Source organism: Microdochium trichocladiopsis, assembly GCF_020744255.1.
Source record: "Microdochium trichocladiopsis strain MPI-CAGE-CH-0230 chromosome Unknown B0I36scaffold_3, whole genome shotgun sequence".
NCBI lineage: Eukaryota > Fungi > Ascomycota > Sordariomycetes > Xylariales > Microdochiaceae > Microdochium > Microdochium trichocladiopsis.
This window is the reverse complement of record NW_025763546.1, coordinates 3,869,385-3,882,598: the sequence shown is the minus strand read 5'-3', so window position 1 is coordinate 3,882,598 and position 13,214 is coordinate 3,869,385. Positions and strand designations below refer to the sequence as shown.

The window sequence follows — 13,214 nt, the reverse complement described above, 5'->3', positions numbered from 1 at the left end:
GTGCAGCCTGGGTATTCTGCGGTGGTTAATTTCTCCATGTGACCTGCCTACTTCAGCGGTTCATTGTTCCTTCGCTTTGTCGAGTGTGCTCATTCGAACGCAAGAGCAGAATTTCACCACCAGTCCATCCCGCCGTGCAAGGAGATGGGTATATCCCTTCTGCCTGGCTCTGTCGAAACCTTTGTTCGTTCCTTCCCCAGCAAGAGACGTCCATCTACGCACTCTCTAATCATTGCCTCTTCCTCGCCGATTGTTCCCAGCACGTCTCATCCTCGCGCCGCGGTATCATCGTGCCCGCAGAGAGTACGAGACAATCTCTGACGGTCTTCTGCTCGCCGCGACAACGTCAAGCTTGCGCACTCGCGAGATTTGCTACACCTCGACTCGCCTCACCTCACCTCACGAACAACTCATTTATCCATTTCTTAGCTCGCAGCGCCACGGCTGCTCCCCGACGCTACCATTGAGTGAAACAGAAGCAAGCCCGTCGCACCCGGTTCTCATCGCTGCAGCCACCTGCGAACCTCAACACAGCTCACAATGACCGCGCCCAAGAGAGCGCACGAGGAGGATGACGACAAGACAGTGCACAAGCGTGAGGACAAGGTTCCAAAGGTCTCGTGAGTCGACACCCACGTCTTGCATACTCTCCCTTCTTGCCACTCATCATAAGTTTGCCGAGTCAGACAATCCGGCAAGATGGTCACGATCAAGATCAAAACTGTCCAAGAGTTCCGCGTCCATGCTCACCTTCTTGTCCAGTATTCCGACTACTTCCTCAAGGCTCTGAATAGCGGCCTCGCTGAGTCATCGAGTCTGGAATTTGAGCTAGAGGAGCATGCGAACGAGAAGACGATGGGCTTCTTGGTCAACTGGGTGTACGAAAAGCCATACAACACAACACCCCAGTCACTACAGAATATTGTCGACCGAGGAGACAAAGAAAATAAGTGGGAGAACACCGCGTATGACTTGTGGCAGCTTGCAGACTACCTACAAATCCCAGATTTACAAGACGACACCATGCGAATCCTGTTCGCAGAGAGAGAGAGCACTAAATTTCGCCGACGACAGCTTCGCCTGCATTCGCAGCTGATGCGATTTGACTGTGCCAAGATAGTATCTGCGCTTCCCAGATTCCAAAAGTTTATGTGGAAAGAAGGCAGCATCGAAAAGCTGAGGGAATACTTCAAATGGATAGAGCATGACCGACTCGTCGAAATAGTAATGAGGTTCTACACAAGGGATGAATGGAAACTCCAAGAAGATGAGATAGACAACTTTCTCATGGCCAAGAACTCAACCTCCCAACCTGGAGACCAACAGGCGTAACACGTCCATCATGGCGCCTGATGCTTAAGGTACATTTATCCAAAAATTGGGACACTTTGGCGAGAGGACAAGTGGCTGCCCGGGCGCTTTCGCCGAGGAGTGGGAGGAATTCTCAGCGCCACAGCCGCTCCCATACGCCTAATTAAAATTAAGTAGCTAGCTGGTCGGGCCTAGTTGTCATCGCCGCAAGCACATAGAGACCTCCACACAACGCAGGCAATTCGGCAAGATGTTCGTAACTAAGATCCATACTCGCCAGAGTGGGGCACTTCTGAACTCAATCTTTATTTACCTCCTGATCCGAATCACCTACTTCTGATAACGGTCTCGGCTAGGCTGTTTCAACGGTGAGAAGTCTTTGATGCGGTAAATGTGATCCTCGGAACGATTGATTCGCAGACTTTCTCGAGGGAGAACTCTGCCTCAAGGAGAAATGGGTAAAGTCCGGGAAAGAGGTGGTAACCAAAGCTAACTTTGACTCTGCCTGCATATGCATCCTCATCTCGTTCCGCACCCGCGGGAGGATCCCAGTCGACGGCATAGACCCAGGCTGAAAAATGAGTTGGGATTGTCTGTGCCGCTCAGGATGTTCGAGATTAAAGGTACGGTGAAGATTTCGAAAACGACAAAGTACTGCTCGTCAAGCCAAGGAGATCTTCATTTCATGTCCGGGAGTCTTCATCCTCTTCCAGAAGACCACCCTGCTAGGCCATACGGTGGAGGGATCGAGCTTGAGCCCCATCAGCCTGTGGAAGAGCTATGTGCGAGATGATGTGGTTGGTCTCGCTCTCCCGGCGTCCCACTATCAGAATATCTCTTGAACTCGAGCTTTCTCTTTTTGCGGTAGGGGTGAAGTTGCCAGACACACCAGAAATCTTGTTCTTAACGTACGTGGCTATGTAGACCCTTGAAGAGTTAAAGAGACAGCCTTTTGCACCATTGCCGTATAGCGTCCGCGCATATGCCAGCCTTTCATCGAAAGAGGCACCAAGCTCGGCAGTGATGTATCTATGGAAGCCAAAGACGACGTTAGCTGTAAAGAGTCCGCCTGATCCAAGTCGACTGGTTTCTGAGATCACTCCTGAAACTGTGGTTTAACTCCCACTCTGCCTCTACCTTCTAACTCAAGTCTGTCGGGCCCAAGACGAACCCAGGCCTACGTAAGATTTAACGTCTGAGTCGGGAATTGCGATACGCTCGGCGCTCCTCAACGGAAGCGAGCAAATCTCCAGCGCGGTAGCGCGGTAGCGGTCAAGTTGGACCATGCAATACTATGTGCGGTACTCGCCTGGTTTTAAAATATTAAAGCGCTGTTTAACAAGGTCGGCCTGCTCAAGCGTCATCCAGTCGACCCCTAGAGCGACCTTCTTCATGAGTGCTTCAGTGGTGGACTCTGGGCAACTTTCGCGACGTTGGTCGCCATGACATCTTCGGCGGGCCAGCCTTTGGCGGTGCGCGCTCTATTGGCAATTGTCATCGCTCAGAAGGGCCGGGTCACCATCGCTGTGGACGACTCTCTTAACGAGTTCCCAGTCGTACGGGAATGCTTCAACTTCCAGTCACGAGAGTCGAGTCGGAGGCCCGGTTTGGTGTGGTCTTCCATGCGGATGGTTAGAGGGTGAGGCGCGATAGATGTTCTGTTGAGGAGTGAGGAGGAAGACCCAGACAACAAATTAGGCGCTGAAAAGCAGGAGGAGAAGGGCGCACGCTCCTCACGTAGGGCTTTATCAATCATCCATTTCCTCAATCAAAGGTGGCTAAATGTTCATATGCATGGGGTGGAGATTGTGAGGGAGCCGACCTGAATTCGGGATTTGGCATATCTTATTGAAGGCCCTCTCTAGTTGACCATTGTATCCAGGCCCAATAAAGTTATGATATTTCACCACTGAGGCAAAACGGAACATGCTCCACTCTACAGCGGGCTTATTTGTTGCGTGTACATAGTGCAACAAAAGTGTATTCAACACATCTTTCTATATACTGCATATTCTACTCAATTTGTGTGGTATATTCTTCTCTCCTCCCTTGGCAATTCCTAGAAGATGCGCGAGGCATAATTGCGATTGCACCAAAGTTGACTTCTACCATTCTCGACATCAGACCTATGACCCACAAGCTTAATTAAAATTGTCTCACATAACTCCGACCTCAACTTCCATTAGTCCTTTAGCAATTCCTCCAGCCGCTAGAAGTTCTTAGAGGCTAAACACCTTCTAGCCACTCACGACTTTGGTCAGAAGTACCTCACGTGGAATTCACTAACTCTTCAAGAAACCGCTTCCGTAAGCCACCTGGCTGCGGGCTGATCAACACTTCAACATACTTTGCCGGCTTGCGCTTCGTACCCCCATCAGGCTTTCCGCCCGAGCGGTAACACCAAGAACTCCCTGCAATTTCTTCTTTCTCTGTTCCACGAGCCGTCTGGCCGTTTCGGTGATTTGCCAATCTCGCACATCAACACAAACGCGGCCGCAGCTCGCTACACCTTCCACGGCAAGCACATCCAGATGGCGACCAAGAAGGCCAGAACATCCGAATCAAAGCGGGCCTTCGAGCGTCGGGCCGAAGTTCCCAAGGTCTTGTGAGCATCTCATTCTCGCACTAATGTCTCGTTGATATGACAGATCACTGACTGAATGTCATCTTTTCTCCAGTGATTCTGATCAAATCGTAGTGATCAAGACGCCAGAAGCAAAAGTATTCCGAGTTCATGCTCATCTCCTGGTTCAGTACTCGGATTACTTTCTGCACGCTCTGAACAGTGGCATGAAAGAGTCCAAGAGCATGGAATTCCAGCTGGAGAAGCATGCCAACGATCTCACAGTGGGAGCACTCGTGGACTGGCTCTATGCCAAACCAGCCGGCAACGTCAAGAAGATCCTGGAAGATGTCTTCCCGGAAGCTCCGGTCTATGATGATCTGCATATCAACACAGCGTATCGCTTATGGCAGCTCGCGGATTATCTGAAAATGCCTGTCTTGCAGAATGATGTCATGCGTTTACTTCATAAAGTGAGTCTTCAACACCAGGGTTCCGTCAATCAGGTCCGTTGGGACATTCTAGAAGATCTGGACGAAAGGTCGATGCTTTTCCGCCTTTATACAACAATTCTGGCGTCATATGCAGCCCGACTCGATTACAAGAAGATCATCGCGAATGGTGTCTTGTCTCTCCCGGTTCATGTTCTTGAAGCAACAATTTGCTATCTTGCCGGGTACCACGCGCATGCAGACAAAGTGTACAAGCTAGACGAGCTTCTCGTTGACGAAGACCTATCTAATGAGGATTAGGAAGAGGATGGCGACGGAGTCGAGTTGGTTTTCACATAGCGTGGCCGCGGCAATTCTGATAATTGCTTCACTGTGCCCATGTTACACGTCGAGAGAGCTGGTGAAGCACGGTAGCAAGCATCCGACGGTCAAGGAGAAACGGTCAGCAGAGCTCGAGCGACGATGGACATGATCGATAGTGCAATGAGCTGAGACAATAGACGACGATTGCATTTCTACTCTACCTTTCCATCTTAAGTTTCATGCGGCTTCGAGTTCTGAATTTGCTGTGGGGTGAAACGAGGATAAAGGCGCTCAGCATGTTGCTATTGCAGGTGGGATGCCTCACCAAAGCGGCGCGGCAGATCTGCCAACGCGCCGCATCAGTGTCAACGTTTGCGGATGTGCCCTGCATCACGAAGGCGTTAATATAACATCACGGGACTGTGTCTAGAACAGCATTGTTCAGAGACATGGGTATTAAGGCCCGGGCAATGCCATTGGCCAGCTTCAGACCCTTGTCTGGATGTAAGGCTGCGGACTTCCAAAATTAGCCCTCCTTCAGCCGTCCTTACTTCTGAAGCTGTCAGAATCCTTCATGATTGCAACTGCAACAATGACGCTGGATGATGACCTTCCTCGCAAAGTACTGCGTTTGCAACTCTAGCCGCCATGTCGCTTCCATACATGCCTCTGGATGCACATCGGGCCCAGATCAGGCTGCTCACCCTGGAGCCGGCCGCACCCTCACTGCCCCGCAACAGAAACAACGACAATAATAAGGACAACGAGGCGCAACAACTGAGCTGCTCGCTCAGCGTCGTCTCGCTCAACGACAAGCCCCGTTTCGTCGCCCTCTCGTACGTGTGGGGCGATGTCGAGGGCAGCAGCACAGGCATCGTGGTCGACAATTCCGCCATCCAGGTCACGCGCAACCTCGGCGACGCTCTCCTCTGGCATCGAGGATGGCACGCGGATCTGCCCATCTGGGCCGACGCCGTCTGCATCAACCAGGACGACCCGGCCGAGAAGGGCCACCAGATCGAGCTCATGGCCCGCGTCTACCAGGAGGCCGCCAAGGTCATCTGCTGGCTGGGGCCCTCAACGCCACGCATCGAGGCATATCTCTCCTGGGGCCCGTGTCTGGCCAGCGACCCCGACGCACCATGGGGCGTCAGGTGGCTGTCGAGGACCATGTGGACTGCCGCCTTCCGGTCCCGGGCGTACTGGCACCGCAGCACCCGGCGCAGCCACGCCCTCACGGCCCTGCAGGTCTTCAACGGCTTCACAGAGTTCCACCAGCTGCCCTACTTCCAGCGCATGTGGACGTTCCAGGAGTCCCTCCTCCCAAAGCAGGGCGACCTGGTCCCCGTGCTCCACGGGCGCATCCGCGAGAACCTGAGGCTGTACAAGATGTACTACAACGAGATACCCTGGGCCGCACTGGGCACGTACGCGGACCTCATGCGGCGTGACCCAGGCAGCCTGACCGCCGTCGAGGCTCAGATCCTCCAGGAGGCCTCCGACCCCTTGTACCCGCTCGGCCACGACCAGAGGCGCAGCGTCCGGGAAAGCCTGCAAGTCCTCAGGGTGCTGCGGTGGCAGGACAGCTTCTTCCTCGCCGACCTGCTCGTGGCCAGCAGCACACGGATCTGCCACGACCCCCGCGACAAGATCTTCGCGCTGCTCGGCCTTATCCATGACATCCCAGTCGGGGACAAGGAGACCGCTGCCGCGCGGGCGCGGCTCCTCGAGGTCGACCCGCTCAAGCCTCCAAACGCGGTCATCCGGGACGCGCTATTCTACATATACCACCACGAAAGCGAGTTCATGGTCCTGGAAGTGGTGAAACGCTACATGACTCTGGGGACGCACCAGCGCGAGGACCGCTGGCCGTCCTGGCTCCCCGACATGGCAGTACAGAGGGATCGAGCCAAGACCACGGGGGCTCTGCCGCAGGTGCTCGACGGCACGCAAGCAGCTCGCTGGAGAGTGCTACAGACCAAGTCTCGTGCCTATGACGCCCTCGATCTCGACGGCAAGTTCATCGGCCGCGTCGTGGCTGTAGTCACGTTTCCAGACAGTCTTGCCGCTTTTGTCGACGCGGTCGTAGGCCTCCTCAAAATAGCAAAGGTCCACCAAGCGCGCAGCAGCAGCGGCAGCGGTGCTTCAAGGCGCTCTCAGAGCGGCCCGGCGCCTCATCCACCAGAGAATGCGGACCCGGCCCACGTGAAGCTTGTAGAACTTATGAATTGTGCGGATGGTCAGCTCGCCAAGAAGCTGGCACATATTTTCAAAGAGCTCAGCTATGGGCAAGGTCCAGGATTCAACGAGATCTGGTTCTGGTACAGCTTTCAGCGTGTCCAGCGGTGTCAACCCGGCGTCGGTCCTGATCATACCCCCACGCTGGGATTAGACGATACACTCAACCCCGCAAAGTTTTCCAGTAAAGGCCTTCCGAATCACTCTCTGTTCGTCCTCGACACGGGCAACTTCGGTCTATGCACATCACAGGCAGAGGTCGGGGATGTGGTGGTCGCGTCGAATGCGTGGGACGACTGCCTTCTCCTCCGATCTGTCATGGAACACGACCTGTATAGCACCGGCCAGCTGAAAGGCCCGCGCGTTTTCCACTTTGTCGATCTGCCATTTGTGGATGGTCTCGGTGTTGGTATCAATGCGGATCAGGCCTTTGTGAACAAGGTATATCAGACTCCACTGCAGGAGTTCGTCCTGCTTTGACAAGAAGGGAAAGAAGGGAAATTGCGTCGGACCCGGCGTAATGCTACATGATAGGTAAGTCTGACCCGGCCAGAGACCTCAGGTGCCTTATAACAGCGGCTCGAATCTGCGCACATCAATTGAATAGCCTAGCTCCGTCCGTTCCAAAAACCTTGGTGTGGCAGGGCGTGATGTGGAGGAGGCAGTCCTCATGGTACCGTCCTCATGGCACCGTCCTCATGGTACCACTCGTTGGGGATAGGTCAGGATAGGCGTCGGGCAAAGCTGGGCAGCGGTATATGATTCAGTGAAATAAGTGAATTCCTGTCCTGTTTAGCTAATTCTCAAGTGCATAGTGTTACATCTTCTCCGCCTGCAAATATTTCGTAGTCGACCTGATACCACAGCAACTTAGCTGTCATACACGAGAAATGACGTACACGCACTGCCTCTACTTTTGGCGTGGAGCTTGCAGCTTGGTCACCGCCAAATCCTCATCTCAGTCCTTTGCCGGGCGTCTTGACAACGTGTGACTGGTTATTCCTAATCCCCATTCAACCCCAAGCTGATCCCGGGTATGAGAGCCCCAAAACAGCTCCTTCTCATGTTGCGGACGCGTTGCCAGCTGGCGATTCCCGTGCGCCGCGCTTGACTAAGAGATCGCATTTGTCTTGATCTTCTTTCCTCTTTGCAGCCATCAAAGGCGTGATGCCGTCGTGGTCGCTGGCATTGATATCCGCACCGGCTTTGATGAGGAGATCAATGTCCTTCCAGCTGACGATATCGTGTTCCGATATGCGGTCACAGAGAACCATGAGTGACGTCTGGCCAGTCTTGGAGCTGGCCTGGTTTGGATCCGCTCCATGCTCCAGTAAGAACTTCAGAACAGTGTACATTCTCACCGGAATGTTCTCGTACCACAAGCCAAAATGGCTAGAAGCCGCAGCCAAGAGTGGAAAGAAGCCGACGCTGTCCTCTTGACCAATTTGTCCTCCAGCTTTGAGGATAACACTCATGACGTCAGTGCTATGGGAAGCGGCTGCGAGAACGATTGGCGTATGGTGTGAGCGTGGAGTTGCGTGGACATTCGCGCCCTTCTTCAGTAGCTCTTCCACCAGCTTAACACGCTGACGTTCATGCGCTTCGATTGCGAGTCGTTCATTACGAACCCTTTTCAGCTCGCGACCGTTCTTTCCTACTGGGAGTGGGTTCTCTGATGCATGAAGGGGCGCAATGTACTGCAGAGCTGTCAAGCTGCCGGCTGCTATGTACTCGAGAGGCCGAGTGACTTGGACAAGTGACAAGCCACCTCTTGTGGAGTATGGGCCAGCAATCGCGCGCATTTCCGGGTTGCTGGGGAAAAACACGTCAGGGTCCTTCGAGTAGGGTAGCATGATGGCGGCAGCCTCATATCGCGCGCTTAGACAGGCGTTGGCGATAGTCGAACGTCCGCTACCAAGATCGTCGTTTGGCTCCGCCCCGTTGTCTAGAAGCAGACGGAGGACACCAAGGCTGCGTTGTCGGAGTACGCAAAACGCCAAGGGGGTGAGTCCGGCGACCTTGCAGTCATTGACATCGACGTTGTAGGGTGCGTTGAGAAACTTGGTAACAAGCATGCCGTCGCCCTTATTGAGGGCGGCCATAAATGCGGCATTGATAAGATTGTTGCCCGTGGCTGCGTCAGTGGCGCATAGCTGTAAGACGACGTCCACGACATCATGCTTGCCGTGGCAAACTGCCAGCAGAAGCGGAGTATGGTGGCACAGCTCCTGCGGCTGGCAGCAGGTGCACCAATCTCCAGCTTTGGGCGATGGTAGGATGCATCGACAGAGACCTGACGAAACACCATGAGCTTCTGCACCGTGCTCGAGCAGTAGCTTGACAATGGCAGCATGGCCACGCGAGCAGGCAGCATGCAGAGGCTGGAAGCGTGCCTTGTAGGTGTATGGCTCGGGTCTCCAGGCGAATTCTTCATCATCGCTGTAGAACTCGACGTCCATGCAGTGACGCTCGGGTCGCTGGTGTTTGTAGCTGGCACGTATGCTGTGGTCGGACATGTTGGCATGATCAGAGACATAATCACTCCAGCCCTCCTCATCAAAGAAATCTCCACCGCTGAGGAAGTTGAACTCGAGATCGGGTCGGTACAGGGACTGCTTGCGGGAGCGGCTGTCGTGCTTGTACATGCGGAGCAGGATCGTGCGTGCTGGGGATCTCTTGTACTTTTGCCAGGACTGGACGGCACACTTAGTGTTGGGATCTGCTCCAGCGTTGAGGAAAGCTGACACGAGATTGGTCAGGCCGACCTGGGCAGCCCAATGAATGAGGTAGGGGAATGCTGCGATGGCTTTCTTGCACACGGTGTTGTGCAAGAGGGAGCGGAGTTCGGTGCTGGTGGCGGCCAACTGGGCCTGAGACGTGACTGGGAGGAATTCATTGATGCAGAGTATCAACTCCGGCTGGAGGGAGGCGAAGCAGGCTGGCATGATGGCCAGTGCTGCTTAGTGAATGAGGGCCAGGATTGCGGTGGTTGTTCTCGCTAGAAGTATGTCCTTCGTGGTGATTGACAGGTTGGTGGAGGTGAGACGACAAAAGACTGAGCCGTGCGAGGAAGACGAAGGAGGAGGCGGAGGGCAGTGCACCGACGTCGAAACTCTTCCATGGAAGGGGGAAGGTGGGCAGTGACGGCCTGAGGCCGTTCCGTAGGCCCCTTCCTTCTCTGACTTTTTGCCGTGGCTCCTTCTCGCGGTGCAATTGGGAGCGGCTTGTGAACTGCCCGTGAACCGCCTGGGCAGATCACTGACTCAGTATAGACATCTGGACAGCCGTCAGCTCTCACACGCTCATCAAGACATGCAGCTCGATCCGAAGACTCGCATGCGTCTTGCCTGCCAACATATGTGACACCATGCTGGGCTGCTGGCATCCTTTCATGGTCCTTGCCTTAATCGTGGTGCCGTTTCTGTCTGCAGCCCTTCAGTGATGTGGAGATGAACAGCCAACAAACCTGGCTGACAAACACCTCGAATGCTCGTGTTCCTATTCCTACTTGAGCGTTGTAAATCGTCTAGGCAGTATCTCGCCTAAGTCGGGTATTTGACTCCAACTTTCGATGCTATCTTGATCTCATTGCAGCACAAATCCATTCGTATAATCACTTGCTCTTTCTGTCTAAGAAGCCTAAGGTGGTGATAGGATCCCATAGTGGCAGTTTGATCGCATCCTATTGTCAGAAGATATACCCCTCCACCTAAATCACAGTCACCACCTCTCAATCGTCCCGCACATGTTGCTCGGCAGAGACTACACCAGCCTTGCCGCCCAGCTTGCCTTCTTCAATCGCGCTCGCCTGCAAATCAACCTTGGCGTAGCGGAACTCGCGCGCCGGGACATTATTCGCAAAGAGATAGTCCAGCTCCTCGAGGCTCCGGCCGGCACAGTCTGGCACGCAAAAGTACGCAAAGACGAGCGAGACGGCGGCGATGGACCCGAAGATGAAGCCGACCCTGCCGCCGAGGTTGGCGTACGGCGCGTTGAGCAGGTACGGCATCGAGGTGCCGATGGCGCACTGGATCGAGATGTTGATGACGCTGGCTGTGCGGTACGTCATGTCGCGCGCGCGCGTGCTGGGCACCTCGGCCGACAGCGTGTGCGAGGTCGGCGCCCAGCCGAACGAGTAGCCGAAGCTGAAGATGACCATTGTCGTGATGATGCCCGTCTTGATGGCAAAGGTGGACGGCGTCACAGTGCCGAGGGCGCCCATGGTCATGACTGCGATGACTTGGATGGTGGCGCCGATGTGGATCATGGTTCTGTTTAGGGGAGGAAAAGTGTTAGGTAGTTATTGATCAATGGATATAAACATTCAAGAGGGTGTTTGTGTAGTGGTACTCACCGACGACCTAGACGGTCTGTGAGGAGCATAGACAAACCGGCAGTCGAGACATTGGTTGCAGCGATGACGCAAGTGATGGTGAACGGATTCACCGTGCCCAGCGACTTGACAAAGAGGGCGCCGTAGAGCGAGATGAAGAGCTGGCCCGTGGCCTGGAGAAAGACGTTGGCGCCAATGACTATCCATGTCCGTCGCAGGTTGCTGCCGCGCCAGATATCCATAAAGCTGCCCTGAGCAACGGTGTTCTGTAGCGCATTTGCAATCGTGGCGTACTCGGCTTCAATCTCGCTTTCGCTGAACTTGCCCTCGCGTAGTTGTCGGAGTACAGACATCGCTTCTTCCGGGCGATCTTTCATCAAGAGCCATCGAGGTGACTGTTTTCGAGAGAGTAACATGGTTTGTGTCAGTGTCGCGTCTCTACACAAGACTGTAGCCGTCCTAGGCACTAGTTGGAAAACGAACCTCTGGGATGAACCAAACCAGTGCGCTGACAATTGAAGGAACGACGAAGAACAGCCCAAGGACAATCATCCAAGGCTGGTTGTCCGGAAGTCCGTCGGTGCCTCGCGCGACGAGATTGGCTATGAGACCTCCAAACTGATGCGGATTTTGCCGGCATTAACAGGTGCGAGACAGACGACAACAAGGCCGGATAAGAGTATCTTACCATCAAGCTGATCTGGTACGTGCCGACAATGAAGCCTCGCGCCTGTGGAGGAGCAATCTCTGATTGGAAGACTGGGACGACGGCGAGCTCCATGCCGATGTAAATGTCTATATTTATCGTGCCGTCAGCAACAGGGATTTTGCGAGGGGCGGGGGCATAAATCAAAACGAAGAACTAAGACTTACAGTTGAGGATGCGAGCGACAAGAATCTGCTCGCGCGTCCTGGAAGTGATGATGATGATGGCACAGACGACCGCCCACAGGCTCATGGTGAACATGCACATGCGGCGGCCGTAGCGGTTGCTCACCCAGCTGCCGAGCACAACACCGACGGCCTGGCCGGCATAGTTGATGCCATTGAACCACGACAACCACACAGCGGACAGGGCCCAGGTCTTCTTGACCGGGTCGTAGTCGCCAAACTGCTTGGCGAACGAGTCCATGGCCTGCGAGGCAGAGAAGCCCTGCTGGTCAAAGCCGAAGTTGAACTGCGAGAAAGTGATGAGGAGGATGGCCATGGTCAAACGTGTATTGAACGTCTCTCGCAAGGCGAGATGTTTGGGAAGGATGCGAAACCCCATGTTGATGGTCTTGCTAGAGAGTCCGGCGGAGAATGGTGTATTTTCAAGCGCCTCAGCAGTAATAAACCGCCCTGGCTTTGAGGATGGACACGATGATCATAGGAGCAGTCCTCAGCCCTTTATGTCGCTGGCCACATTGAACTCATTGCGCAAGTAGCCGCTCTATGGTGGCGCACAGAGAGAGTCAAGTTCTGAAGGCTCCCCAGACTTAGCCCGCAGGGATTGGAGTTCAGAAAGCCCCAAAGTCGCGGCATATGGCAACATTAGCACGCCATTGGAACAGGGTGCACGACATCCGGCGGCTGGACCGGATCTCGTCCCTGCGCGGATCTCGTTCCCCCACGCCCTACTTAATCCCCCGTGCATCAAACCCCAACAGCTCACGTTGTGCTGCTGACGCATGCTGCGGAGGGCGTCCTTTGTGCAGATCTAGAAAACGAGCTATTCAGTCCAATGCAAAAAGGTGCTTGATAATCATTCGCGATTTGGGGATATGTCTATAGTCTGATGTAGCGAGAGAGACCATTGGCAGACCGCGTCTCTGATGCTTGGCCGGACGACAAGCGCCTTGGCTCTGACAAGGAGGTATTGCAGAGCAAACAGGCTATTCGACAAAGAGAAGCAGCGCTCGAATGACTGTTCAACTTGCTGATACATCCTCAATTATAGGTTATTCCAGTAGATGATCACAGCCCGTTGCTGGAGTTTGAACCCAAATACCCCTTGCTTTCCTGCACTTTGGTG

At 54.2% G+C, this 13,214-nt stretch overlaps 5 protein-coding genes across 5 annotated transcripts; 3 read left to right on the top strand and 2 right to left on the bottom strand.

The window, feature by feature from the left end:
- Positions 1 to 187: 187 nt before the first annotated feature.
- B0I36DRAFT_382444 (uncharacterized protein) lies at positions 188 to 1,096 on the top strand (the record flags this gene model as incomplete). The annotated part of the gene is made up of 3 exons (XM_046160913.1): positions 188 to 620; positions 687 to 965; positions 1,075 to 1,096. The coding sequence occupies exons 1-3, from the start codon at positions 541 to 543 to the stop codon at positions 1,094 to 1,096; spliced, it is 381 nt and encodes a 126-aa protein (XP_046015904.1). The 5' UTR covers positions 188 to 540.
- Positions 1,097 to 3,842: 2,746 nt separating this feature from the next.
- B0I36DRAFT_406468 (uncharacterized protein) lies at positions 3,843 to 4,831 on the top strand (the record flags this gene model as incomplete). Its single annotated transcript, XM_046161813.1, has 2 exons — positions 3,843 to 3,916; positions 3,990 to 4,831. The coding sequence occupies 2 exons, from the start codon at positions 3,843 to 3,845 to the stop codon at positions 4,624 to 4,626; spliced, it is 711 nt and encodes a 236-aa protein (XP_046015903.1). The 3' UTR covers positions 4,627 to 4,831.
- Positions 4,832 to 5,277: 446 nt separating this feature from the next.
- On the top strand, positions 5,278 to 7,347 carry B0I36DRAFT_361136 (heterokaryon incompatibility protein-domain-containing protein; the record flags this gene model as incomplete). The annotated part of the gene is made up of 1 exon (XM_046158442.1): positions 5,278 to 7,347. The coding sequence occupies one exon, from the start codon at positions 5,278 to 5,280 to the stop codon at positions 7,345 to 7,347; it is 2,070 nt and encodes a 689-aa protein (XP_046015902.1).
- Positions 7,348 to 7,928: 581 nt separating this feature from the next.
- B0I36DRAFT_347538 (ankyrin repeat-containing domain protein) lies at positions 7,929 to 9,812 on the bottom strand (the record flags this gene model as incomplete). Its single annotated transcript, XM_046156584.1, has 1 exon — positions 7,929 to 9,812. The coding sequence occupies one exon, from the start codon at positions 9,810 to 9,812 to the stop codon at positions 7,929 to 7,931; it is 1,884 nt and encodes a 627-aa protein (XP_046015901.1).
- A 597-nt stretch (positions 9,813 to 10,409) lies between these two features.
- On the bottom strand, positions 10,410 to 12,407 carry B0I36DRAFT_382440 (general substrate transporter; the record flags this gene model as incomplete). Its single annotated transcript, XM_046160912.1, has 5 exons — positions 10,410 to 11,138; positions 11,222 to 11,595; positions 11,684 to 11,818; positions 11,889 to 11,995; positions 12,074 to 12,407. 5 exons carry the CDS (start codon positions 12,405 to 12,407, stop codon positions 10,598 to 10,600), a joined length of 1,491 nt encoding a protein of 496 aa, XP_046015900.1. The 3' UTR covers positions 10,410 to 10,597.
- Between the last annotated feature and the right edge of the window lie 807 nt (positions 12,408 to 13,214).